This window comes from Lissotriton helveticus, chromosome 9, assembly GCF_964261635.1.
Source record: "Lissotriton helveticus chromosome 9, aLisHel1.1, whole genome shotgun sequence".
NCBI lineage: Eukaryota > Metazoa > Chordata > Amphibia > Caudata > Salamandridae > Lissotriton > Lissotriton helveticus.
In genome coordinates, this window is record NC_136070.1 from 1284684322 (window position 1) to 1284712179 (window position 27858).

Sequence of the window (27858 nt, forward strand, 5' to 3'; positions counted from 1 at the left end):
TCCATAAGTGCCATTTTAATATTCAAGTATTTTACTTGGGTTAAGCAAAAAGGCTGAACAGTTTAATTGACAAAAGCAGTTTGTGATATTACTTAATAAAAACAAAACACAAAGAAATGGGCTGACAACATCCCTTGTTGAAACCGTTCTCATCAGAAGATTAACAATTCATTTTGTGTTAAAAAATATGTGTCAACATCTGGGGTTCATTAAGCGGCCGAAAGATTAGTCATTCCTATAAATTCTATACATTATCTACAGTTTGTGCTAGAAGCCCTTTGGGTGGCCCTGCACACTTCTCACCAGGCAAGCTGGCAGAGCCAATAAAATCCAACATGATGCTTGCGAAGGTACACGTAATCTGACCACGCAAACCACAGCCGCCGTCTCTGGGAGCATCCAACCTGCTCGTGTCGTCCATTCCCACTGCGCACCAGTTGATGCAGGGTCACCGGCAGGATGTTGAAGAGGCAACTTCAAACAGGAAGCAGAGACTTTCGATGCGGAAATGCTTAGGTATTATTTGCATAACGATTCAAATACATCCAGGGTCCGTTTGATCTCCCGAATTTGTTTTGCCAAAGAATGAATGGGCTGCATGGACCGATCCAACTCCTCGCAGCGCGCCATCAGCGTATACATGCCCTTAAGGGATGGAAAAAGATAAGAGTTAGAAAGAAAGTAATGAGCCAACTTCATGAGTCTCATAGCAAACTGTTAACTCTACCAGATCACATTAGACAAAGTGCATTCCTAGCCAGCAAACAATTGGTTATATATATTATCACTAAGCTTGCAACGTATAGACACTTCGGAGCTCTTGGCTTCACTTCAACATACACAAGCGAGCGCAGTGCTACTTAACCACTTGCATGCTAATGACAAGGTGAACTCGTCATGAGAGCATACTGGAGCTGTGCTCATGACAAGGTCAACTCGTCATGTATAATGGGATTCATAAATATGCAGCACAGGAGGGGAAAACCCCTTAGCAGCCACTGTGGTCTCCTGACCCTTCGGGGATCGTCAACTGTTCAGAATATTACACGACAGTGGCAGATTAATACAGCATACACACATAAAAAACTAAATTAAACATTGAACACTTAAGAACTTGAAGCAGTCGAAGCACTGCTAAAGGCAAGTAAAGAGAGCGTCCATTAGGAGCAAAAAAGACCAGGCGTTGAGCTAAAGTAGCGTGAAGTAGTGTGGCTCACTGGATAGAGGCGGCAGACCCGAGAGCAGAGGACGGCCCGGGACCAGGGTTCGATTCCCGGCGCGGCAGGTTTCTGGACCAGGGTCAGCGGACTCGATAATTCTCTCGCCTCGGTGCCCACTCTGATCAGCGATCACACTCGGCAACTCTGGGCATTAGCTTGCCTCATCTTCACTAACGGCCCCACCAGACCGCCGGGGATGCCTGGTCTCACCCTGGAGATACCCATTAAGGGACCATCTCTCAGGGAAGCCAGGAAGGGTTTCGCAGCGGTCGAAGCGCCTTGGGACCCCACGGGTAAGTAGTGCGCTATATAAATGCCTATACATTTACATTTACATACAACATCATCTATTCGAAATAAATAGTAATTTTTTAATGTATTTTTTCAAAGGAAGGATACAACCTTCCTATCAATACTTCAAATTTTGCATTTCGTTTGTGAATTAAATAAACTAATCCATAATCTGTGCATTTGTTTTGAATCCTACAAATTGCCCAGACAGGGGAGTCCCTGGCTTCCACTAGTGGTAGACTCGGGGTACACAGAATTCGAAAGGTTAAGAACCACTGAGCTGGGGTTCTGGGATGTTTGCAGTTGGTGAGGGGGAGTAACACATACCTGGCCCCCATGCAGCATTAGCTGGTTGCTGTATTTCGTGACCCAACTTGAACACATTGGTTAGCAGGAGTTTTGAGAAGTGATTTTGCTTTCCTCGCAAAGAATGAGCAGAGCAATCCTGGTGCTTATATTGGAACACTACAGAAGTCAGGATTAATCTTGCAGAAATGATTTTCCAGTGCCCGTTTTCTGTCTGACATTAGCCAAAACCTTTACTAAAATGGTGTGTTGAATATACTTAGTGTATTGGGTCTTTCGTTTATAGGGTCCTTCAGTCACCCCTTTTTAGGTCTCGGCCTAGCGTACACTGCGCAGCAGTGTCGCGCAGCCGAGATTTTAGGTTTACAGTATGGGGGCTTGAACCCGCCCCTCTTCTCCATTGGCTGGCTTCCTAAACGGAGGCCAGCTATTGGAGGAGAGGGGCGTCACTCAGTTAAAGAAGTGAATTCGGGGGGGTGTTTTTCATGTTTTTTCTCTCCCCGACGTCATCGTAACAAAGCACGCCCCTCATCATGCTGCCTGCACGCTCAAGTCGGCTCTCTGATTGTTGTTCCTTATTAACCAATCAGAGGGCCGACTGGCGCGTGCAGGCAGCATGAGCAGACTCTGCCTCGCTTTTCTTGTTTCCGTCGCTTTCCCCTTCCTACCCAGACGTGCACCTCTGTTCTGTCCTGCAGCGCCATATTAATATTCAAGATTCAGCTCGGCTCCTCACCTGTTCGAACCCCGCCCCCTCATCTTTCACGACTGGGCATCCCCGCTGCAGCCCTCGCCTCTCCGTTCCATCTGTTCACCCCTCCCTCTGCATCACAGCCCTCCTCTCTCCGCCCACCTCATCTCTCCATCTCTCCCCGACACTGCCAGCAGACAGCCTCCACTTTCTCCCTGGTAAGCGGAATTTTATTTTTTATTCTCTGCACGCGGCTTGGGAGGCTGTCACTCACTACTGCCTGGGTTGATCCTCCTGCTCGTCGTCCACCTCCTCGCACTACTCGTCGTCCTCGTCCGACAAGGAGCTGAAAGACGAGCTGCTGGAGCTGAACCCAAGCACGGGCTTCGAGAGCATGTGCCCGGGATCCTTGGCGATCGACCTGAAGATCACCGCACCGCCCTCCCCCCTGCCTCCGAGATCCGGGAGCCTGAGCTGGCTCGAGGGCCATTACGCTGTGCTCTGGGACGTCCTGCCACAGCACGGGGGAGCTGACTCCCAGATGCAGGTCTGCCGGTTTCCCTTTCACCGCTCCCTCCCTCCCTCCCGTTCCGTGGCAACACATCTCCCTCCCTCTCCCGCTCCTCAGGCCAGCCCCCATGTTACGCACGGGAGAGGCAGTGAAAAGAGGAGGGGCAGCGAGTGCAGCATGCGTCTCTCTGGAGCCGGCGCTGAGTCTCTCCTGGTCGCGGCCCGCAGCTTGGAGAACGCAGGTAAGGGGTTTGTGCTTGCTCGTTGTGCTTGCTTTACTGCCCCCTGCTCCCCCCTTTGTTGTGCTTGCTCTCCTGCCCCCTCGTCCGGTGTGCTTGCTTTCCTGCCCCCTCGTTCGTTGTGCTTGCTCTCCTGCCCCCTGGCTGTGCTTGCTCTCCTGGCCCCTGGCTGTGCTTGCTCTCCTGCCCCCTCGTAGTGAGCGTTTTTACTGGCTTCTGTTCCCTGTGTGTGGCTCTGTGTGTGTGTGTGGCTCTGTGTGTGTGTGTGGCTCTGAGTGTGTGTGTGGCTCTGTGTGTGTGTGTGTGTGGGGCTCTGTGTGCGTGTGTGTGGGGCTCTGTGTGCGTGTGTGTGGGGCTCTGTGTGCGTGTGTGTGGGGCTCTGTGTGCGTGTGTGGGGGGCTCTGTGTGTGTGTGTGTGTGTGTGGGGGGGGCTCTGTGTGTGTGTGTGTGTGTGGGGGCCTCTGTGTGTGTGTGTGTGTGGGGGGGCTCTGTGTGTGTGTGTGTGTGTGGGGGGGCTCTGTGTGTGTGTGTGTGTGTGTGGGGGGCTCTGTGTGTGTGTGTGAGGGGGGGCTCTGTGTGTGTGTGTGTGGGGGGGCTGTGTGGGTGGGGGGGCTGTGTGTGTGGGGGGGCTGTGTGTGGGGGGGCTGTGTGTGTGGGGGGCTCTGTGTGTGGGGGGCTCTGTGTGTGGGGGGGCTCTGTGTGTGGGGGGGGCTCTGTGTGTGGGGGGGCTCTGTGTGTGGGGGGGCTCTGTGTGTGGGGGGGGCTCTGTGTGTGTGGGGGGCTCTGTGTGTGTGTGGGGGGCTCTGTGTGTGTGGGGGGAGCTCTGTGTGTGGGGGGAGCTCTGTGTGTGTGGGGGGGGCTCTGTGTGTGTGGGGGGGGGCTCTGTGTGTGTGGGGGGGGCTCTGTGTATGTGGGGGGGGCTCTGTGTATGTGGGGGGGGCTCTGTGTATGTGGGGGCTCTGTGTATGTGGGGGCTCTGTGTATGTGGGGGCTCTGTGTATGTGGGGGCTCTGTGTATGTGGGGGCTCTGTATGTGGGGGGGCTCTGTATGTGGGGGGGCTCTGTGTGTGGGGGGGCTCTGTGTGTGGGGGGCTCTGTGTGTGGGGGGCTCTGTGTGTGGGGGGCTCTGTGTGGGGGGGGCTCTGTGTGGGGGGGGGGGGCTCTGTGTGTGTGGGGCTCCGTGTGTGTGTGGGGGGCTCCGTGTGTGTGTGGGGGGCTCCGTGTGTGTGTGGGGGGCTCCGTGTGTGTGTGGGGGGCTCCGTGTGTGTGTGGGGGGCTCCGTGTGTGTGTGTGGGGGGCTCCGTGTGTGTGTGGGGGGCTCCGTGTGTGTGTGGGGGGCTCCGTGTGTGTGTGGGGGGCTCCGTGTGTGTGTGGGGGGCTCCGTGTGTGTGTGGGGGGCTCTGTGTGTGTGGGGGGGGCTCTGTGTGTGTGGGGGGGCTCTGTGTGTGTGGGGGGGCTCTGTGTGTGTGGGGGGGCTCTGTGTGTGTGGGGGGCTCTGTGTGTGGGGGGCTCTGTGTGTGGGGGGCTCTGTGTGTGTGTGTGGGGGGCTCTGTGTGTGTGTGTGGGGGGGCTCTGTGTGTGTGTGTGGGGGGGCTCTGTGTGTGTGTGGGGGGGGGGGCTCTGTGTGCGTGTGGGGGGGCTCTGTGTGTGTGTGTGGGGGGCTCTGTGTGTGTGTGGGGGGCTCTGTGTGTGTGTGGGGGGCTCTGTGTGTGTGTGGGGCTCTGTGTGCGTGTGTGGGGCTCTGTGTGCGTGTGTGGGGCTCTGTGTGCGTGTGTGGGGCTCTGTGTGCGTGTGTGGGGCTCTGTGTGCGTGTGTGGGGCTCTGTGTGCGTGTGTGGGGCTCTGTGTGCGTGTGTGGGGCTCTGTGTGCGTGTGTGGGGCTCTGTGTGCGTGTGTGGGGCTCTGTGTGCGTGTGTGGGGCTCTGTGTGCGTGTGTGGGGCTCTGTGTGCGTGTGTGGGGCTCTGTGTGCGTGAGCTCTGTGTGTGTGTGGGGGGCTCTGTGTGCGTGTGTGGGGCTCTGTGTGCGTGTGTGGGGCTCTGTGTGCGTGTGTGGGGCTCTGTGTGCGTGTGTGGGGCTCTGTGTGCGTGTGTGGGGCTCTGTGTGCGTGAGCTCTGTGTGTGTGTGGGGGGCTCTGTGTGTGTGTGTGGGGGGCTCTGTGTGTGTGGGGGCTCTGTGTGTGGGGGGGCTGTGAGTGTGTGTGTGGGTGCAAATGCAATAGGTCTCGCATTTGCGAGCGATTAAGCTATTGGCATTGTAAATGACAATGCCATTTATTTATGTTTTAAAAACAAAAACATAAATAACAAGCATTTGCAATGCAATAGGTCTCGCAATTACGCAAGTTTGAGCTATTGCCATTGTAAATGACAATGCCTTTTATTTATGTTTTTGTTTGTAAAACATACATAAATAGCATTGTCATTTACCATGCTAAGAGCTCAAACTTGCGTAAGTGCGAGACCTATTGCATTGTAAATGCTTGTGCTTACAGGTCCCAGACACGTTTTCACCCTGTCTTAGCTTGAAAGACATCTTCTCCCTGTGTCCCAAGATGTAATGCTCCTCTATCCACAAGTTTCTGCTGTCGTGACGTTGCAGAACTGCATCACGATTGCAGCTGCCACAGTTTGTCGCTACCAGGGGTAGGTTGACCAGGCGTACCGGATTTGCCAGGATGGTCGCTGTTTTTCACCAGCTGTCCGGACAGATTTCGAGAAGTTTAGCTCATGTCCCGGTTTTTGGAGAGGCTCGACTAAAAACTGGGGTGAGGTTTTCTTTATGTTTTACAAAGCGGGGATAGTTAGCCGTTGGTCCAAGAAAGCAAATTAATTCACATGCAAGCTACTGGGTTTGAAAATAGCATCTTATATATGTTCTTACTGCCTGTTTTGTAATTCTCTGCTGAGGAGCGCTGTCATTCTGTGCGCTCGCTTAACGTAACATTATAGTCCTTCTTCTAATTTTTTTTAATGTCCCGTTTTTTTGCTTTAAAATTCTGGTCACCCTAGCCAGGGCAGAAGCGAGCTCAATGCGCCACTGCTGCTGAAAGCTACGCTTGCAAAACTTCGCTAGAGCCCCCAGTCTGCCTCCTCCTCTCTCTCTCGCACTCTGTCAGAAACCAGCCGCATGCATGCACACCTCCAGTGACCTGCTAGAGCAAACATGGCAGCTTATGGAGTGATAAATAAAACAAGTACACAATAAGTTCCGACCCATGACACATTCTGAACCAATCTTCTTTCCTGTGGATCCTCCGGACCCCAGCAACGGATATATCTATCTGCCCCAGTGTAACGCGCAAACACACAACCCATTTTGTCAACAGCAGGGAGCACTCACCCTGCAGTGCACTCAGCTGGCGGCGGTGCGGAGGCTGCTGTCCACCATGGTGGGCCGGTGTTACAGCACCTGTTATCTCCAGGCAGCGGGGGCGCGGTGCCCTGTCAGTAAAAGTAGGTGTGTGCCTCGCTCCGGGCACCCTCTCCCGCGCGCGAAGCCCCAGCTCTCAGTCCTTCTGCGGCTTCCTCCCAGACTCTCCTTCTGGCAGCCGCAGTCAACTGCAAGAAACTGAGCTTGGCGGCGTCTGGTCAGCCCACCCCCGATTGGCTGGGCCCGCTGCGACATCGGAGCGCGCCGGCCCCCGTACCCACGCCCCATTTGTTGTGATATGCGCGCGCCGCCGCGGAAAAGGAACTGAGGGAGCCCGGGGTGAGCTGACAGCACTGGGCGAATGCAGCGGCCATCTGAAAGTGGTGCATTTTATGGGAAACAATCGGTGATCTCGGACTAGAAACCCCACAACATCATAACTGGGGCAAGAAGTATTCTTTAGCTGCAATTGCACCTCGATAATATGGTTAAACGATGCAGTAGAAATAAATTCCGAAAACCCCATCAAATTATTTTTCTACAGGTTTCACTACAGGACAGCAGAATGTAACGACACAATACGGACAACTCAAGTTCAAAGTCGTACATGCGTTCATAAACGCCCTTCACACACAGTGCTTAATTTGTTTTTTTTAGAGGCCCGCTGCTGAATGCCCGGGTTGCGAATACCAAGTTTGCTCAGTTTTGATTACGCCTCATAACTCTTTCTTGTACTACCCTACACTTCATATCTCTTGACCTGGCTTTCGCAGCTTATTTATTTTGCTATCTTTCTCAGTCTTCATTATTTGACTTTCTCTGAGTCGAACCACCAATATGAAAAAATAAGCCTTGTAGGATTTGTATGACAGGAAAGTTCCTATTATCCCTAATTTCATTGTTTTAATAGAGTAGCAGCCATGATGTGTAAAAAAAAAAAACAAAAAAAAAAAACGGAAGTCAGGCACTTTTGCCTGAGACGGGGGCGGGGCCTGCAATCCAGCAGGAAGTCCCGCCCGCCGCCACAGCCGCCGCCGCCGAGGAAGAAGTGGAGCGATGAGACACTGAACACGCCGAAAGAGCCCGGTAAGTGGTGGGAATGGGGGTCACGCGCGTGTGTATGTGTCTGGAGTGCGTGTGTGTGACTGTGGGGGAGGGGGGTGTGTGTGAGCGAGTGTCTGCCGTGTGCCTGCGTGTGCATGCGCTCGCCTGTGTGTGCGCATGCAGAGGGGAGGGGTGGGGGGGGGGGGGGGGCTGCCTATATGTGAAGCGCTCTGATACCTGATTCGGTTCGGGGCTGGGAAATAAAAAAAAAAAAAAAAAATGCTGAGTTACTCTGCGCATGCGCGGGTGAGACGCGCGCTCTTGCGGTGAAATCCGCAAAGGAAACGCTCGTGTCAGATTGGTGTCCACTCTCCCAATAACGGGCAACATTAGGTCTGAAGCAGACTCTCTCAATGCTCACGCATTGAGAGTACGTCTGCTCGACCTAAAAAAATAATGTCATGAGCAATGCCAATAGCTCTAACTTTAACAATGCTGAGACCATTGCATTGTAAATGCTTGTTATCTATTGGTCTGTTGTAGTGTTAATCGCATTGTAAATTCTCCCACTATAGCATACAACATAGGGCAATGGGCCAGCCCACTTCAGCCACTGGCTAGCTTCACTAAGTGACGACATTAAGCCCTGTCATAAGGCGCACATTCACACAGAAAGTAGTTCCCTTAAGTGTCAGGGTCTACTGTGGCAGTTTTGAGACCAAACATTAGTTTTTACTTTTGACCAGATAAAAAAAAAAGGAAAAAAAAGAAAGTAGGCCCCTGCAGCTTTCTAAACAAAACAATTTCGAAAGGACAGTGACAAGAAAATAAGACAGAGCAGCAATACGGTTGGGGGCCTGTGCCAGTCGTGCCGGCTTTGCCAATGCAATCATTTAAACCTCAACGCTTAATGGTAATCAAAGTGTGGTGTGCGGTGCACTGCACGTGATACAATGAGTTGTAATATCGTAGTTCTTACTTTAATGCTCATGTCCACCGACTCGCCGAGACTGTCCACTGAATCTCTGTACGTCTGGATATAGCCAACACTCAGCGCAGTCATCTGAAAGAAAAAACACATGTTGCAAGCGCGCCGTTAAAATGAGAGGCCTCGTTGTATCTACTTCACCTTCACAAAACTGTAGTGACCCATCAAGGCACCCCTTTATACAGCAAAGCCAAACACTGCTTGTATTGGACGCTTCGACCAGCAATGTCCAGTGTCCAGTGTGCGCTGCCGGCCTCTTGGCCGCAAGGAGCACAGCGGCTCTGCAGGGACTGGAGGGATTAATCAGATTCACAGAAAGGCACATTGCGCAGTCCAGACCAAGGCTATCTAAATATGTATCGGTCCTAGTCAGGTGTTCGTGAGCCACCGGACTCTCCTGTCCGCCTGCCATGCTCTTTGCCTTGCAATACCTACTTTGAAAGCAGTTTCACGTGTTTTCAAAGGAAATTCCCCTTTTCTTCCCAGATCAACAGTCGATGCAACCAGAACTGACGGGCAAAGGTCGGGCTTTACATTCATTTACCCAAAATACTGCCATTGTAATTCAGAAAGTCATTTATTGGCATTCAAGGGCTCTTCATTTCATTTTGGTTTGTTTACAACAATAATTTGAGTGGCAGCACATATCAGAGGCTAGTCAACTGGGACGAGAAGAAATGCGCAATAGTAAAGAAATGCTGTAAAGAAAGTGGTCAGGACATGCGGGTCGGGGTGCGAGAAGGAGGAAAAGCAACAGTTAAAGAGCAAGTTCACCCAATGCGTTTGGGAATAAAGTCACCCACAAAACGAAGTCCCCAAACTACCCGGTTATTTTATATTTTCCAACTTCAATGACTGAAAGTGAAGCCTTGGCAGCTGCAACCTTCCTTGCTTTTCTCCATTTCAAGTGGAAGATCGCCTCGCCGAGCACAATCCACGCTTCGCTCTTTCAAGTGTAGAACCTGTGTCGATGCAGGGATTGTGGGTCATTCAAAGCCCAATAACGCGTTGGAGGCACCATCCCCTTTAGGCGCAGGTAACGCGGGGGGTGGAAATTAAAAGAGCCCAAAAAACACAAACAACGCCCCAAAAACAAGGACTGGAGAATCAAGCAAGACAACAGAAGGGCAGAAGAGAAAATCCTGACTGAGCTGGGCCGGTGAACTGCAGCTGAAAGACACTAGGAACTAATGAAGGCCTTAAAGAAGAAAACAGGAGAAGAGAGCACCAGGGCACGCTGTCATTTCAAGAGCCCTGCCAACCCCTGGGCAAAGGGGGCTCTCTGGAGTGGAATCCATCCAACTAAAACTGCCAAAATGGGCCTAACAAACAGCACCATGTAAAGAATACACCCAAAGACTCTCGTCCCATACTTCTACTAACGCAGGCAAAACCCATCAGCGAGGCAGGCAAATATCTGAAAGCAAACCGAATGATGCACACACACGACTACTGCACATTCAGGAAATAAAAACACCAAAAGCACAAGTAATAGATGGTTGATATCTAGGACACTTTACACTAAATCCTTCAAAGAACCCTTCAGCTACATACACCTAGCTAAATAAGGAAACCAGTGAATCATATAATGCCACAGAGCATGAACCCACAAAAGTGACTAATGATCAGAGGTTTTGCCCCTCACCATCACTTGTGCCCCAGTATCAGAGAGAACAGTGATTTACAGATGGTCTTCAGAAATGGTGGGATATGAAAAATACCTGGGTCCACACTCGCTTCCCCCAACATCACACTCCTTTCTATTTCAGGGGTAAACCAGACGTGTAAAGGTACTGGTCAGGGAAGCGCAAACCCACCCACAGCACCAATATCGAAGATGGGTCGTCCACCTATGCCAGAAGGGCACACAAAGATGGGTGGTCCGCCTAGGTCAGAAGAGCACACAATAAAAGCAACCAGTTTCAGCTTTTGAAACTCAATCACAAAGATCATGCAATCAAGACAGTATATTCCCCCCACCAAATTTATACTAGACGACCAACATCGTGCAGATACACACCACAAGCCACTCCACCAGCTAATGAAACATCATATCTGAGAGAAGGGGCCAAGTTACCCCAACACCCACATACCCCCAGAGTTGGCATCCAACAAACCTTGCCCTATTGCTAAGAGTGCTTCGGAAAGGCAAGCAGGAAATACAAGCCATCGCTTTCCATTCAATTCTACAATATGTACTGATCCTTCTTCCATGGATATATAGGGCTCTGGAGAGGGCCGTTGGTGTGAATGATCGGATTCTAAATCCAGTAATTTACTGATATGACGTAGCCACAGAGGATAACCAAACTTGGCACCGACTGTTGAATTGTTATAAAGGACTTCCAGGGAGCTCTGGCTGAGCTATTTGAGATGGCGAGGGGTGGGGGTGGGTGGCAGAGGTCTTCGTATGTGTGCCTCCCCCAATGCTCCTCTTCTCATGGCAGCAGTTGAAAGCCGGGGCAAATCATTTTGGGGCCGCACACAACATAATATTATAGATCAGTAAAGTTAGAAGAATAGGCATGCTTGCACATCGGGGTTCAGAGTGACAAACTACTCGTGCTGTGCTCTAGTGGTCTACTCCGGAAAACCCTAAAGCTTTTCCATAATGAGTTTCCGTGATTAAATGACGGGCTACGACTTGTGGAAATCAGCAATGAGCAGACTTATTTCATACAAAAGTAACCTTCAGAGGCAAGAGGATTCTGTCAACACCAATGTGCACAATCTTGAGTAGTTACGCAAGGCCCTCAAAGTAGAATGAACCGGCTGAAAACATGAATGAACAGAACATTTACGTAGCCCCTAAACGGTAAACATCTCCTAGTGAACAGCAGCCACCGCTTGCATGCAAAATAAAGAAATAAAAGCTACAAACATTTGAAAAAAGGGAGTTTTAAGATCACATCAGCTTAGAACTAAACGGAAGAGGCCTCTAAACGCATATGACGCTAACTATATTTCTTATTTCAATGAGATGAGCCTCTGTTTCACGGAACAAGGACAATGCCAGCAGATCTCAAAGTCCTGAACGCTAGTGAAGAGCAAGTCATTTAATGAGAATGCATTAGCAATACTAACTGTGAAAACAACAAGCTGGTGGGGGGAATGCGTGCAAATAGTCGCAGTCACTGCCAGTCGTTCGGGACCAGATTCTAGTCAATCGTTTTCACCCACAATGTCATTCAAGATGGAAATATGCAGATCAGAGTTGCCCTGGCGCCTAAAGGAACAGCCCGGACCGAAGAAGCAGCCACAAACCGGGTTCACACTATTTAGGCCTCGTCGTTGAGGTGTACAGCTCGAGTCCTATATCACAGTGAGCATGGAACCCACCTCTGGACATACCCATCACATGTAGTGTGTCAAACTAAGGAAATGAAGCAAAGTTTGTGGCTGCTCCTTCAGTCTGGGCTGTTCTTTTTGGCGCCAGAGCTGTTGTCTGGAATTCATGAAAGACAGCATGGACACTTCCTCAAAAATCTAAATTTTCAGTATTTTTCAGTTTATACAAATAAATACAGACAGGAAACACATTTCTTTGTCTGTCATCTTATAGAGGATAACAATGTTATACGATTTGCAGGTAAGTGCTCAACTTACTTCCCCCCAGGGCTTTGGGGGTTTAGGACAACACAGGGCAAGGCTTAAGACAAGGGAGGTAATGCACCACCAGCGGCACAGGGGCAGCCGGGTGCAGAGGTCACTGGGCCCAATGCTATCCATTGGAGCCAGGGGGCACATCAAAGAGGTACGGTTTGCAGGTAGGCACCAGCGGTTTTTATGGCAAATGCCTGGGGGGTGGGGGAAGCTGCACCACCAGGGGCGGCCGGGTGCATGGTGCAAATCAGTGTCGGGCGCCCAATGCTTTTCAATGGAGGTCATCTGTTTCGGAAAGAGGCTGCAGGCTTGGATCAAGACGCTGGACGAATGCGACCAGCAGCTAGGCAGGTAAGTTAGATAGCTGGGCGACACATGGGGACCGCCGGAGGCCCCCCAAAGTCGGGGTGGGGGGTTGAGGATGCTGGGGTACCTTTTGGTGTCGGGCTTCTTTGGCTGGATGTGGTCGGGTGGGGGACCCTTAGAACAGAGGATGCAGGTGTCGGTGGGGCGTCCTGGAGAATGTGACCGGAGTGTGACCCTACAGGGAGATTCCTCGTGGAGTAGCTGACAAGCCCCAACACAGAAATATTTGTATCTTCAACTAAATAGAGAGCACTGGTAAAAATAGTTGTTCTACAATTAGTTACAAGATGACTGATGACAGCACATGGGAAATAAAAATACGTATTGAAAGAGGAAGTAGGTTTCTGCAAAGCATTGCTCAAAGAGGAAACAGTCTGCTAAACACCAAGAGTATGTAAATACATATTTTACTGGCTCACTTTTATTTAAAGCATTGCATTTTTAATAAACTGATGCTCAGATGTTAATCTTAAATATAACAAGCATTGAAAATGCAATAGGTCTCGCAATAGAAGAGTTTGACATTTTTCGTTTTGCAAATGGATGAGTGACACCTATAGCATTTGGAATGCAACATGTTTTGTATTTACGTGACTTATATGGCAGCTCTGGTGGTTATGCTACATCTCTAGATAGTTTTATCTTTCGCAAATGTGACACCTATTGTAACACAATATGTGTTGTGAGGGTGAGTGAGGGTGAGGGGTTGAGGGTGAGGGGTTGAGGGTGAGGGGTTGAGGGTGGGTGAGGGTGAGGGGTTGAGGGTGAGTGAGGGTGAGGTGTTGAGGGTGAGTGAGGGTGAGGGTGAGTGAGGGTGAGGGTGAGTGAGTGTGAGGGGTTGAGGGTGAGTGAGTGTGAGGGGTTGAGGGTGAGTGAGGGTGAGGGGTTGAGGGCGAGTGAGGGTGAGGCTGAGGGGTTGAGGGTGAGTGAGGGTGAGGGGTTGAGGGTGAGTGAGGGTGAGGCTGAGGGGTTGAGGGTGAGTGAGGGTGAGTGAGGGTGAGTGAGAGTGAGTGAGAGTGAGGGTGAGTGAGGGTGAGTGAGGGTGAGTGAGGGTGAGTGAGGGTGAGTGAGTGAGAGTGAGAGTGAGGGTGAGTTAGGGTGAGTGAGGGTGAGAGTGAGGGTGAGTTAGGGTGAGTGAGGGTGAGTGAGGGTGAGTGAGGGTGAGTGAGGGTGAGAGGGTGAGTGAGGGTGAGTGAGGGTGAGTGAGGGTGAGTGAGGGTGAGTGAGGGTGAGTGAGGGTGAGTGAGGGTGAGGGTGAGTGAGGGTGAGTGAGGGTGAGTGAGGGTGAGTGAGGGTGAGGGGTTGAGGGTGAGGGGTTGAGGGTGAGGGGTTGAGGGTGAGGGGTTGAGGGTGGGGGTGGGTGAGGGGTTGAGGGTGAGTGAGGGTGAGTGAGGGTGAGTGAGGGTGAGTGAGGGTGAGTGAGGGTGAGTGAGGGTGAGTGAGGGTGAGTGAGGGTGAGTGAGGGTGAGTGAGGGTGAGTGAGGGTGAGGGGTTTAGGGTGAGGGTGGGTGAGGGTGAGGGTGGGTGAGGGTGAGGGAGAGTGAGGGTGAGTGAGGGGTTGAGGGTGAAGGGTTGAGGGTGGGTGAGGGTGAGTGAGGGTGAGTGAGGGTGAGGGGTTGAGGGTGAGGGGTTGAGGGTGAGGGGTTGAGGGTGAGGGGTTGAGGGTGGGGGTGGGTGAGGGGTTGAGGGTGGGTGAGGGTGAGGGTGAGTGAGGGTGAGTGAGGGCGAGTGAGGGCGAGTGAGGGCGAGTGAGGGCGAGTGAGGGCGAGTGAGGGCGAGTGAGGGCGAGTGAGGGCGAGTGAGGGCGAGTGAGGGCGAGTGAGGGCGAGTGAGGGCGAGTGAGGGCGAGGGGTTGAGGGTGAGTGAGGGTGAGGCTGAGGGGTTGAGGGTGAGTGAGGGTGAGTGAGAGGGTGAGTGAGGGGTTGAGGGTGAAGGGTTGAGGGTGGGTGAGGGTGAGGGGTTGAGGGTGAGTGAGGGTGAGTGAGGGTGAGGGTGGGTGAGGGTGGGTGAGGGTGAGTGAGGGTGAGTGAGGGTGAGTGAGGGTGAGTGAGGGTGAGTGAGGGTGAGTGAGGGTGAGTGAGGGTGAGTGAGGGTGAGTGAGGGTGAGTGAGGGTGAGGGTGAGTGAGGGTGAGTGAGGGTGAGTGAGGGTGAGGGTGAGTGAGGGGGAGGGTGAGTGAGGGGTTGAGGGTGAAGGGTTGAGGGTGGGTGAGGGTGAGGGGTTGAGGGTGGGTGAGGGTGAGAGGGTGAGGGTGAGGGGTTGAGGGTGAGTGAGGGTGAGGGTGAGTGTGGGTGAGGGTGAGGGTGAGTGAGGGTGAGTGAGGGTGAGTGTGGGTGAGTGAGGGTGAGTGTGGGTGAGGGTGAGTGAGGGTGAGTGAGGGTGAGTGAGGGTGAGTGAGGGTGAGTGAGGGTGAGTGAGGGTGAGTGAGGGTGAGTGAGGGTGAGTGAGGGCGAGTGAGGGCGAGTGAGGGCGAGTGAGGGCGAGTGAGGGCGAGTGAGGGCGAGTGAGGGCGAGTGAGGGCGAGTGAGGGCGAGTGAGGGCGAGTGAGGGCGAGTGAGGGCGAGGGTGAGTGAGGGTGAGTGAGGGGTTTAGGGTGAGTGAGGGTGAGTGAGGGCGAGGGTGAGTGAGGGTGAGTGAGGGTGAGTGAGGGGTTTAGGGTGAGTGAGGGTGAGTGAGGGTGAGTGAGGGTGAGTGAGGGTGAGTGAGGGGTTGAGGGTGAGTGAGGGTGAGGGGTTGAGGGTGAGTGAGGGTGGGTGGGGGTTGGTGAGGGGTTGAGGGTGAGTGAGGGTGAGTGAGTGTGAGGGGTTGAGGGTGGGTGAGGGTGAGTGAGGGTGAGGGGTTGAGGGTGAGTGAGGGTGAGGCTGAGGGGTTGAGGGTGAGTGAGGGTGAGTGAGAGGGTGAGTGAGGGGTTGAGGGTGAAGGGTTGAGGGTGGGTGAGGGTGAGGGGTTTAGGGTGAGTGAGGGTGAGGGGTTGAGGGGTTGAGGGTGAGTGAGGGTGAGTGAGGGTGAGTGAGTGTGAGTGTGGGTGAGGGTGGGTGAGGGTGAGTGAGGGTGAGTGAGGGTGAGGGTGAGTGAGGGTGAGTGAGGGTGAGTGAGGGTGAGTGAGGGTGAGTGAGGGTGAGGGGTTGAGGGTGTACTCTAAACAGCAATACATTGATCAAATCGTGTGTTCGACTAGTGCATGGTTTATCCACAGAAAAACAGAGCAAATCTTTGTAAATTACCAATGTGATGCACTTCCTATCGGAACATGTTATTTAGCTAAAGTAGATTCGAAGCTCGATTCGTTTTAGGGCATTTTTTTTTCTACATTTGGTCACACATCGATTCACTTGAGCAAGACTATTTTCCACAAAGCAAGGAGGAGGCACTTCGTTCATAAAGAATGAATCTGGTTTTGAACCAACTTCGAGGTTTGAACTGTTTTTAGCAATGGAAGTTGCTTGAAGAATGGACCGCAAATGAATTTAACTCATTCCTCTAACGCCCTACATGTATCATTTTAGTCTAAATTCATCGCCCAATCATGAAAAACACATTTGAACATTCTTACTGTTATCAGAATACTAATGCAAGATTTATTAATTTAGTGCACGGTTTAGCATACACTGCTGTGATCGGCCAAGGATTTAGTTAGATTAGGCGACACGGCGGGCAGGGGAGGGGGCGGAGCGGGTAAAAAAAAAAACAAGACGGAGGGAAAGGCAGATAAGGGGAGGGGGAGGAGAAATGCGACACGGCGGAATCTGTAAAGGGAGTTTCGCAAAGATCCACACCATGCTTTTACTGTGGCTTGATAAACGGGTGAATTTGAGAAAAGGCTTCAGGGAAAGGTGGTGTGCGCGCTGTGTAGAAGCATCGGGAACTTATCAGCTGTATTTACTGAATTGTTAACCCCTTCCAACCATTTTCCCATTTCATGCGAGCTATCGCTGTGGTTGTTTGCGGAGACACTGTGTGGAAAAAAAGACAATATTGGCTGTGAATTAAAGCCATTTCTGAGCGCTGTCGCAGCAGCTTCCAGCATGTGGAAAAAAAAGACAGGCGACTCACACGGTCATTTCAAATGTTATTGATTACAGCCTGTCGAAATGGCTGTAATTGGGAGGCTGGCAATGTCAGACAGCCCGGCAACCAAGCACTGAGACGAGCGCTTATAAAAAAGGCCTGCCTTCGCGCATGTATGCAGACTTGACATTTGTCACGGTTTTCACGATGATGACAAAAAGACCTGCAAAAGGAATGTACTCTAAACAGCAATACATTGATCAAATCGTGTGTTCGACTAGTGCATGGTTTATCCACAGGAAAACAGAGCAAATCTTTGTAAATTACCAATGTGATGCACTTCCTATCGGAACATGTTTTTAAGCTAAAGTAGAGTCGCGGGTAAAAAAAACAAGACGGAGGGCATTGCTGTGGGGAGGGGGTGGAGGAGAAATGCACACGGCGGGCAGGGGAGGGGGCGGAGCGGGGAGAGCGGCATGTGGGTGTGAAGAAGCCGGGCCTTTGAAGTGAAGCTAAGCTTCACTTCAAAAGGTGTCGGAGGAATGCGGCTGAGCGAACAGACGGCGATTGCGGCTGAGGGAACTGATGTGCACGCGCTTTTAAGCTCAATGCACATGCGCATTGAGCTTAAAAGTCACGGGCACTGCAAGGAATCGCCACGATTCCTTGCTTCTTAGTTAAAGGTTGTTTAAGCCGCAATAGGCTCGCAAGCTCGATGCGCATGCGCATCGACAGGCGAGACCTAAAAATTAGGTGTCTGGGAAGCCAGTAGAAAGTTCCGTCAAGCTCACTTAACCATAATTATGTCATGCTACCTGCTGCAACAAGATGCTGTTGATAAATCACTATGCAACAAGCACATTCTACAAAAAAAATAAAAACAGGTAAAAGACTAAAACTGCACTCTAGTTTTGTTTTAGGGAGGTTTTTGCACTACGCCAGTTATATTTTGCTTTACTTTCAGACTTCCCATTTCGGTCACTTGGTATTGAACTTCTGTCGTTTACCTAGGTTTTACGTTTACAAGTGTGCATTTGTTTGCACCATAAACCGTGGCTGCTCACTGCTTTAACTCAGTTGAGAAATGTTGATAAAGATAGCAAGTGAATCTGCACAAAAAAGTTAATTTATATTAGGAAAGATTATTCAACGAAGACAGGCTGATTGTCATAAGGAATTTGCAGACTGGGAAGCCATTTAAAATCAACCCAGAGGCAAAATATATTATGCCAGCATGGATATTGCAAATTCACCAAGAGACTGGCCATTTAAATAGTGCACATTACAGACCCTCCAGCATTTCGCGATTTCGCGATTTGCAAAATAATCGCGAAATTAGCCGAAGAGCGCGATAGCCGCGATATTGAACATTATGGCCGCGAAAATGGACTCTGGCAGGCAGCAAAAAAGATGGTGACATCTTATTGGCTGTACGCGCACACGTCACTACGTGGCGCTGTACAGCCGTAATAGCCGCCTGTAAGGATTTATGTTCATGCGTTTTGGAAGATGAGGCAAGTCTCCGAGTAAGCCGGGCGGTGTTTGAATTTTCAGCAAAAGTGCTCGTTCCATATGTTTAAATTAAGCCACATTTCGGAATTATTACGGAGAGCGCAGGGCTCGGTACTGGTAGAATTACAACCCTTCCTCCAGCTGAGTACTTTAAAGATAGGCGGAGGAGCGGGGATTTCTTCTACCCACCCTCCACCCAGCTCCCTGCGACACTGCTCTCCCCTCGTCCAAGCTTGCTGGAAGCAAACCGTGACCTCAGCAAGCGGCAGGTTCTTGCCTTCTCTTAACTTTCCTTCATTCGTTTCCACATTAAATGGATACAAAAAAATAGTAAAGGAACATTTTGTTGGCAAGGTCATCTTTATCGGGCATTTTCTGTTCCGACGGCAGCCTCGGGAAGGAAGGGGAGGGGGGGGGGGGGTTTGAGCATTGTTGGTCAGTGGTCCGTGGAGCCCTATGCCCTCCCCCATCCAAGCTTGCTGAAGGAAGCCCGTTCTCATCTCTCCTTCATTCGTTGCCTTGTGAAATGGATCCAAAAAAGAAAGAAGCATTTTGTTGAAAATGTTCTCTTTCTCTGGCATAATCTGTTCGAGCTGCAGCTTCGGGACGGCAGGGTAAATAAATATAAGATACAATACAATACATGGGAAATAACTACATGCAACTAGACATAGTGTTTGCAAAGTGTTTTCTGTCACATGCAAAGACATTAGCGCCACTTTACAGAGTGGGCCAGTTAATAGCGCTGTCGTTTTAAACTCTTTCCTGTAACAGCATTGTTGTCTGAAGAGACGGTGAGGACATGATGTCTCCATGGCCAGGGTGTCTCCAACATCTCCATGGTCCGGGGTGTCTCTGACGTCTTCATGGTCAGTGGGGTCTCTGACGTCTCCATGGTCCGGGGTGTCTCTGACGTCTTCATGGTCAGTGGGGTCTCTGACGTCTCCATGGTCAGGGGCGTCTCTGGGTTCTATTGTGCTTGACTGAGCCTATGCTCCTGGAATGTTTCCACAAAGGAGAATATAGCAAAAAAACTCAAATAAAGTTTATAATGCCTATTGCATAGTTAAATACTCTGCTAAATCAGTTTGCATAGATTTAAGGCTGAAAAGGAGTGATTAAGAGTAAAATAAAGTGCCGCAATAATGCCGCTAAATTTCAATTTTTGTGCCGCTAAATTCCAATTTTTGTGCCGCTAAATTAGCAAATCTATGCCGCTATATCCTGGGGAGTCTGACATTAGACTAAAATAATTGGTTTGTGCCTAAATAAACCCATCTCCTTGATAAACAGGTATTGACCTTGCAAGGATGAAAACAGAGTCAGGACATGAATCAACCACAGAAACAGCCTTACCATCTCAAGCCGGCATTACAAAGAAGGTGAGAGTACCTGCTGACCCTCCTACTCACAACACAGCTGCTTCACAGACCCATTTAAGCTCGATTGTTACAGACATAGCGGTGAAGACTCACACCTCCTTGTTTAATGCACACAAACATATCTGAGCTATCCAAAATAATGAGCCGGCATACAGTGTGTGTACAACTCCTCTATACAAAACATAATTTTGCTTTATAGGTTTCACAATAACACGAGGGAACTTACATTCTGAATTGTACAATTCAAGCTCTTCATCATTTGATCCACCTTGTGAGCGACATCTTGCGTGAGCTTTTCCAGGTCCTGCAGCACGTCTGGGTCTATGGGAGGGATGTCTGCTTTGTGCCTCTGTAGGCCTGGACTTCGGATCGAGTTGTCAGCTACAAGTGAAAGAACACCACAGGATTAAAGAACAATAGTGAATAAAATGGTACTTTAAATATCTTGGATAAACTGCGTATCATGACTATTACAGCCAAGAAAGTCCCAGAAGAACAACATTTTAATGTAGCGCGTTTGCCAAATAAACTTTATGAACGGGCGCTATATCTCTAGCTAATTCACATCAGTGGGAATCTTGGACCCAGGATAAGTGCACCCATCTGCATCTATCTGAAGACAGACTAAAGGTTCAATCTCTACCGATGAACAGACATCAGAAAGGACGAGGAAGGCTCATCTGTTCGCTCATGATCAACAATCCACTGAAAGCAGAAAAGTCACAGTATCAGACACAAAATGGATTGTTAAAAAAAACGGAACTAAATGTTATGTTTTTGGAAGTGTACTGAGCCCACATACACCGAAAGGTCTTGTGGCGCTGAGGCAGATAGAGGCAGCTCCTATCAAAGTTAGTCATAGGCCTGTTTAAAAAACCAAGTTTCAATGTTTTCCTAAAACCTTCGTATTTCACCAAGGATCTTATCTCAAAGAGGAATGTATTCCAAGTGTAGACAACAGACACCGAAAATCTGGCCTCCCCTAACTTCTTCCTTTTGCTTCAAGGAACAGACAGCAGGTTGAGGTGGGCTGATCTAAGCTGAGAATTAGAGGTATAGCGCTGGATCCTGGAAGATATGGAAGCTGGACTTGTGCCATGGAGACTCCAACGTATTATCGATGGCGAAAATCAGCTGCATGTCATCAGCATAATTAAATATCTTCCCCTTTCGCTGTTGGAGCAAGTGTATCAGGGGACAGATCTAGAGATTGAACAGGTGGGAAGAGAGACAGGAGCCCAGAGGTACACCACAGCTTAGTTGAACTGTCGCCAAGCGAAAAATAAATATGCAGACCGATTGAGATCGGTGTACAAGAAAGGATTTCATCCACTGGACGGCACTTCCTTTCAAAACAGCCATTTTGATACGGTCGATCAGGATCGAGTGATCGACCGTATCAAAGACTGCTGAAAGATGTAGGAGGTCTGTCAGCTCTGTCCCTCAAACCATCCCTCACTGCCAGAATGACTGTCTCTGTGGAGCGAGCTACACGGACGCCAGCCTGGTGGAAAAGGAACAAGAACAGTTACACTGCTTGCTCTTGAGACGATTTGTAGGCTAAAGGGCAAACAGTCGCCCTTAGTGAGCTTGGAAATTAACTATGACAGTAAGTGAGAGGATCACTTACAAAAAATAAGTGAATTACTGCAATCAGAAAAAAAATGAAAGATGTAAACCACACATGCAACCAAACGGCTAATGTAGAATAAATCAGTGAAAGGAATACTGAAAGGGCGCATACATAAAAAAAACATTTAATGTAGAATACGTTCAGTGTAAAAAAAGAACAATGCTTCACTAGCATTCATTCTTTTCAAGCGACGGGTTACATTTTTAGCTCTTAGCATATATGTCCAATAGGGGTCTCATATGTTGAAATACACCCTTGTGTATGAGGTTTCCTTTGTCATTCATCCATTCTTTATACTTCCGTGTTTGTTGATGATTGAGCATTTGATGCACGAGAGACAAGAAGTGGAACACGTCTCGACGTTTCAGCCCGTTTTGAAAGGTCAACGGGTGTGAATCAGTGTGGACTAAACTACGGAGTTAATTAGGAAAATGTGTGATATAGAAGAAGGATTGAGTCCCAAGGAAACCACAGCAGTAAAGCACATGGTGGCCGGCATTCAGAGCATATACAACACTGGTTCCCTTTCCATTGATGACTTTCGAATCAACGTACTCGCGCATCTCCACATCCACAGGGGATTTTTCCAGAATGCCTTTAAATAACTGGGGCAGGCGTTTTTAACCTTTGCATGTTGTCCTGAAGATGGTCTCGATTATTGATTAAACAGACCCAAACAATATGTGTTCCACTTCTTGGGCCTCTAGCATCAATTGTCAACAAACATGCATGTAAAAAGAATGGATGTCGTCAAAGAAAACATCATATACAAGAGTGGATTAGCACATATGTGACCAACATCATTGGACTTTATAGGACTCCTCACTTCAATCAATCAATCAGGGGTTTATGTAGCGCGCTACTCACACGTGAGGGTCTCAAGGCGCTGGAAGGGAGTGGGGGGAGCGGCTCTGGATCAGTCAAAAAGCCAGGTCTTGAGGTCCTTCCTGAACGTGTGCAGGGTCGGGGAGCGTCTGGTGTTCACAGGGAGCTCGTTCCAGGTCTTGGCTTCGATGTAGGAGAAGGCTCTGCCTCCTGTTTTGTTTCTGCGGATGCAGGGGAACTCTGCCAGTGCGAGGTCGGCGGAGCGGAGGTCTCTTGGGTATGTGGAAGGATACTCTCTCGTTGAGTTATTTGGGTCCGATGTGGTTGAGGGCTTTGTAGGCGTGGATGAGAAGTTTTAAAGTGACCCTCTTCTCGATAGGGAGCCAGTGGTGGCCACATAGGTGTTGGGTCATGTGCTTGTGACGCGGAGACATATGTGTTGCAAATGTGCCCATTCATTTGGAGAGATTGAACGCTAGTGACTTGTTCTCGATTGCACTGAACTTAATATAAACTAAATGTTCAGTATTTCTTTCTTTCACTGATTTAATCTACATTAACTGTTTATGTGAAGTTACCACATTTTGTTTTTGGCCTGACTGCAAAGTCCTGATATGTAAATGCCACAGTTCCCTCAGCGTGTGATGGTCCAACGCGCAGACTGCAAGGCAGCATGAATCAGCCTTGCTCAGACGTCAAATGACGCGATCTTGGGCATTGTATATATTTCGTCCTCCCTTTGTTTTGAGATATAAAATCAACTGTGATATACTATACCATTGGTGTATGTGGTTCCTTCTCCCTCTGACATTAATCTAACCAGTTAAATTGCGACTGTTCATCTTAATATCAAGATAGACAGTAGCATTTAATATAAAAATGTAGGGCACAGAGTCAAATGGGTGAGTGGTGGCCTAGATTTATCCTTTAGAATTTGTGTATGGGAGCGAGGGGCAAAGCAGTCACTGCAGGAGTTTGTGGAGGGGACATGAGAAAGACAGTAGATCTTGTGAACAGAGGTCGACTTGATGCAGGTGTGAGAGGGTGAGAGAAACTATAGGATGGCAAGAGGGTTGAGAGGTAAGGGGGTGGAGGTTTCAGATGAGGAGGCTTAATCTGTCTGTATGTTAGAGCCTTCGAGAATCAGATAAGCAGACTGCAAAAAGATGCATTAAAAAGGGAACACTAACTTGTTTCCGTTCTGTGATCAATAAAATTAGCTTGTACTTATTAGCCAAAATAGCCCCTACTGCTGTGAAACTGGTGGCTTGTATAAATATGAACTGGCACCCACAGTATTTGACATGGTGGCATAAAATCGGTCAGTATAGCCAACTGTAAAAATGCTTGGGGTTGGTGGGTGTGTACAGTATCGGGGGGAGGGGGTCCTGCTTTCATAGGCTCCATGGAGGCGGGGTGTCCTGGCTCGTGTCTGCTCCGACCGACACTACAAGGGGGTTGCAATGTGTTGTCGATGCAATGCTTATTGCCACTTAAGAATCTGGGTCAAGAAACCAGACTTTTTGCAGAGGTCTCATTTTTGTTTTCACTATCCCTTGGCATTCTGATGTACAGCCTACACGACTCGAGGTACCAAGCAGCACAGAATCGGAAGCGGGTTGCCTCCAAGGAGTTGGCCACCTTCAGCTGCTTAAAATTCCTGTCGGATGTTTACATTGCTTGAATTTACACGCAATTACCAGTGAATTGATTAGCCTGTTCTTTAAAGGTGGGTCACCAATTATTCGTCTCAAAGGCTCTTCTCAAATGTTGGAAGCAATCACTACAAGGGAGGCCTGGCTTATTTCTATCAATGTGATCATGTTCGAAAGGGAGCGGTTGACTACCAACCAAATGTATCCTACATCTGGTGTGTTCTCGTTCAGCCATGGTTGCCACTTCGTAGTGGCAGATCTAATGATCCATAGGGTTGTCTTGTCCTGGACGGTACACCACCTCGAAAGAGTGCTCTTGAAGTTGCAACAGACACTTCTCAATCGGAGGTGATGGCTTTGATTCTGACCCTTGAAATAGGGGTAGCAGAGGTTTGTGATCAGTGCACACTAAAAAGGTGCTTCGCAGAGGTAGAGGTGGAAATGGCTACAGCCACATAGCACTGATTGTCTCCTTCTCTATTTGGAAATACCTCTGCTCAGTTTGACAGGGCTCGACTTGCATATGCAACGCAAACCAAGATGTCATTAAGATGCAACATGTTCAGTTTTCTTTGTCGGATCATAATACTTCTCAGTGGTGTCGGCTGACCGGGTTACCTCTGTGCTGTTTAATGCTTCTTTTTGGCTTACCTCACATACTCACAGGGTACACATTTTTAGCAGGTGTCTCAGAGGTTTTGTCAGATCCGTCAAGTTCTGTATAAACCTAACACACAGAAGGTGACCAAGTTCCAGAAACTCCGGACCTTGGCTACAGTTTACAGGAAACTCCATGACTGGACACCATTGGACTTTCTTTGGATCAGGTCAGACATCATCCTTGAAGAAACCATATCCAAAGTACTCGATACTGTTCACAATGAATTTGGACTTCTCCAGATGGACAGTCAGCACACTGTCTCTGATCTGTTCAAACAGCGCTCACATGCATTCATTGTGCTGTTCAGTGGAAATGCCATTGACCAAAAGGCACCACTGACACTAAATAACCACTGCAGACCAGACACCAATTCTATGATACAGCTTTGAAAGACGCACTAGCAGAACCGATGTTCCATTGATGGTGTTGCAGCAATTCTACATGGGTAGAAAATGTTGCTATATATATTTGACTTTTTGTTTAAATAGATTTGATAGGATCCTGATTTCAAGTCTATATTTATTTAGGGGTCCACTTGGCTCCACTTCTGCAACAATCTCATCTACCATGGGTGCACGTGGTGTTCCCTCTTTACAGCCTGAAATGGCATCTGCATGTCAACACACATGCAGACTGCATTGGGTTGTTTTGGCTTTTTTTGCACCAACTATTAGGAGAAACCCACAGAGAGGGTCCTCCACTCTTTTCTATGATGTCTGTAACTTACATCTTGTCCAGCTCTTGTCATTCCTGTAGTAGCACGTGAAACAAAACTCTTCTGTGGCAAAGGGCACAGGCTGGATTACGGGGGTCAATATGTAATGTATCCCACTTCCCCTTGAGGCAGCCAATGCCACAGATCACATCTGCAGATTCTTTCAGCATCTGTGCAATACCTTGTTGCATTTCAAACACAGCAACGCGCATCGGGGATTCACGGCGCTGGAACCAACATTGCCTGCAGACGTGTTTTAAATGTCGATATATTGAACTAAGCGGTTTCGTTTCACATCGCAGCCGACTTCTGTGTCTGGAAATGAAAGCAAAAAAGGAAAAGTACCACATTTGGAAGTGTGCGCCCAAGACACAGAAAAGAGGATATTCAGATCGAACACCCGTTTCTGGCTGCGACGGAGGCAGCACGAGGGCCGATCTGCACTCCTGTGCCAGGGCACAGGCTGAGCTCCGCTCCACACCTAGACACCCCCTCAGCGGGGCTCGGGCACCCTTCAGTGACTCACAGGAGTCCATGCCGCCGGTCCTCGATGGCCTCCTCTCCGCTCGGTCGCACTTCCTCCTCTGATCGCCGCAGACGGAGGCAGCGCTCACTTCCGGCATCAGACAGGAGCTGAGCAGCCCGAGCTCCCCCGACAGGACTCAGGACGGGGCCCTCAGGCGCCCTCTCGCGCGCCTCCTGCTTCTCACCTGCCCCGCCCCCCTCTGCTCGCAGGTTAAAGACTCTCAGGCGTCAGGGGCCCAATGGCTGTGGGACCTCGGACCAAGGCCTGGTCTGTAGATCCCTCTTGTGCCTCCCACAGCTGTGCACGCCAGACCCGCTCACAGGCCGGCTGCACTCCCGCTCTCTGGGGTCAGCCCGCATGCATGTACTGTCCATGGTCCCGACACACCCACCACCGGTCCCTGCACGCACCCCCGACCGACACCCCCTGCCCTCCCTGGGGTCAGCCCGCATGTACTGTCCATGGTCCTGACACACCCATCCTCCGGTCCCTGCATCCACCCCCGACCACCACCCCAGCCCTCCCTGGGGCCAGCCCACATGTACTGGCCACGGTCCTGACACACCCACCACCGGTCCCTGCACGCCTCCCGACCGACACCCCCTGCACTCACCGGCCAGCTCATGCAAAGCCCCCAAGCTGTCTCCGTTAGGCCTCAACCTCCCCACGCAAGCTTTGCCCCCACTCGCCCCTCCACCATCACCATCCTTCATTTACAAGCACCCCTCCCTAACTGTCCAAACTCTGCAGCCCTCTCCCTCATCACCGCCCTCCCTGCCTGCTCTTTCCCCTCTCCACCAACCCTCGCTCCCCGTCCAGACCCTGCAGATCTCCCCTCCTTCTTGCCATCCCCCATAGTACTCTCCCTGACCACCTACCCTCACTCTCCAGCCCTTTCCCTCCCCCACCTCATTCACCGTCCAACCCCTGAAGATCTCTCACTGCTCTTTGCAGCCCTCTCCCTCCCTGTGCTGCCCCCACCCTCACACACCCTCCAGCCCACCCCCGCTCTTACCCTCCAGCCCCCCCCCCGCTCTTACCCTTCAGCCCCCCCGCTCTTACCCTACAGCCCCCCCCGCTCTTACCCTACAGCCCCCCCCCGCTCTTACCCTTCAGCTCCCCCCCCGCTCTGACCCTCCAGCCCCCCCTCTGACCCTCCAGCCCCCCCTCTCACCCTCCAGCCCCCCCTCTCACCCTCCAGCCCCCCCCTCTCACCCTCCAGCCCCCCCTCTCACCCTCCAGCCCCCCCCTCTCACCGTCCAGCCCCCCCCCTCTCACCGTCCAGCTCCCCCTCTCACCCTCAGCCCCCCCTCTCACCGTCCAGCCCCTGCAGCCCCCCCCCCTCACCCTCCAGCCCCCCCTCTCACCGTCCAGCCCCCCCTCTCACCGTCCAGCCCCCCCTGAGGCCCCCTCTCACCGTCCAGCCCCTCCCTCCCCCCCCTCTCACCGTCCAGCCCCTGCAGCGCCCCCTCCAGCCCCCCCTCTCACCGTCCAGCCCCTGCAGCGCCCCGTGCAGCGCGCTCAGCCGGATCCGCAGCTGCAGGTTGTTGGCCGTGAAGTGGGTCAGCTCGCCCTCGCGGCTGACGGTGCCCTCGAGCTCCAGGGCGCTGGAGATGGTGGCCCTGCGGCCGGGCTCGGCCTTGCAGGCCCGGCTGAGGCCGTCCAGGCTGCGGCTGTCCTGCAGGCGCCCCAGGCCGGCGCGGGGGCCCGGCGGGGCCCCGTTCATCTCGCTCCCGCTGCGGATGCGCACCTCGGCCATGACGTGCTGCGGGGGCCCCGCGGGCTCCATGGGGTCACTGCCGCCCCCGCCGGCCGCGCCGCCTCCCCATGAACCGGCCCGGCGCCGCAGCTGGTCCTCCGGAGCTCCCTGGCGAAGCTGCTGATTGGATGAGAGCAACTACTTCCTGTTTACATCCTACTCCGGATATCCGGCCATAAAAATGTGTCCACCATAGAGAGGGCGAGGCCGTCACCCTGCTGCAAGGTGTGCTGAGCCCGCGTGCACCATAGAGAGGGACGCGGCCGGCTAGACAAGACCCGGGACACTTCCGCATAATGTCAGTCCATCCTGGCTATGCTCTCATTGACCATAGAGAGAGAGAGACAAGGCCGGCTAGACAAGACCCCGGGACACTTCCGCATAATGTCAGTCCATCCTGGCTATGCTCCCATTGACCATAGAGAGAAAGACAAGACCCGTGGTCGGCGCGGCCGCCATCTTGGAGGTGTGCCGGTCCCGGAGCGAAGATTGAGACTTTTGTATCAAAGAAGCCGACAAGTTTAATTGTAGTGACATGTCTATGCCACTATTCCCT

At 50.9% G+C, this 27858-nt stretch overlaps 1 protein-coding gene across 1 annotated transcript; it reads right to left on the reverse strand.

Annotated features, from left to right (window-relative positions):
• On the reverse strand, nt 1-27561 carry LOC144782494 (BLOC-1-related complex subunit 6-like). The gene is made up of 4 exons (XM_078661880.1): nt 27032-27561; nt 19755-19909; nt 8650-8733; nt 1-645 (listed from the first exon to the last, which is right to left on the reverse strand). Exons 1-4 carry the CDS (start codon nt 27330-27332, stop codon nt 520-522), a joined length of 666 nt encoding a protein of 221 aa, XP_078518006.1. The 5' UTR covers nt 27333-27561; the 3' UTR covers nt 1-519.
• Nucleotides 27562-27858: the final 297 nt, after the last annotated feature.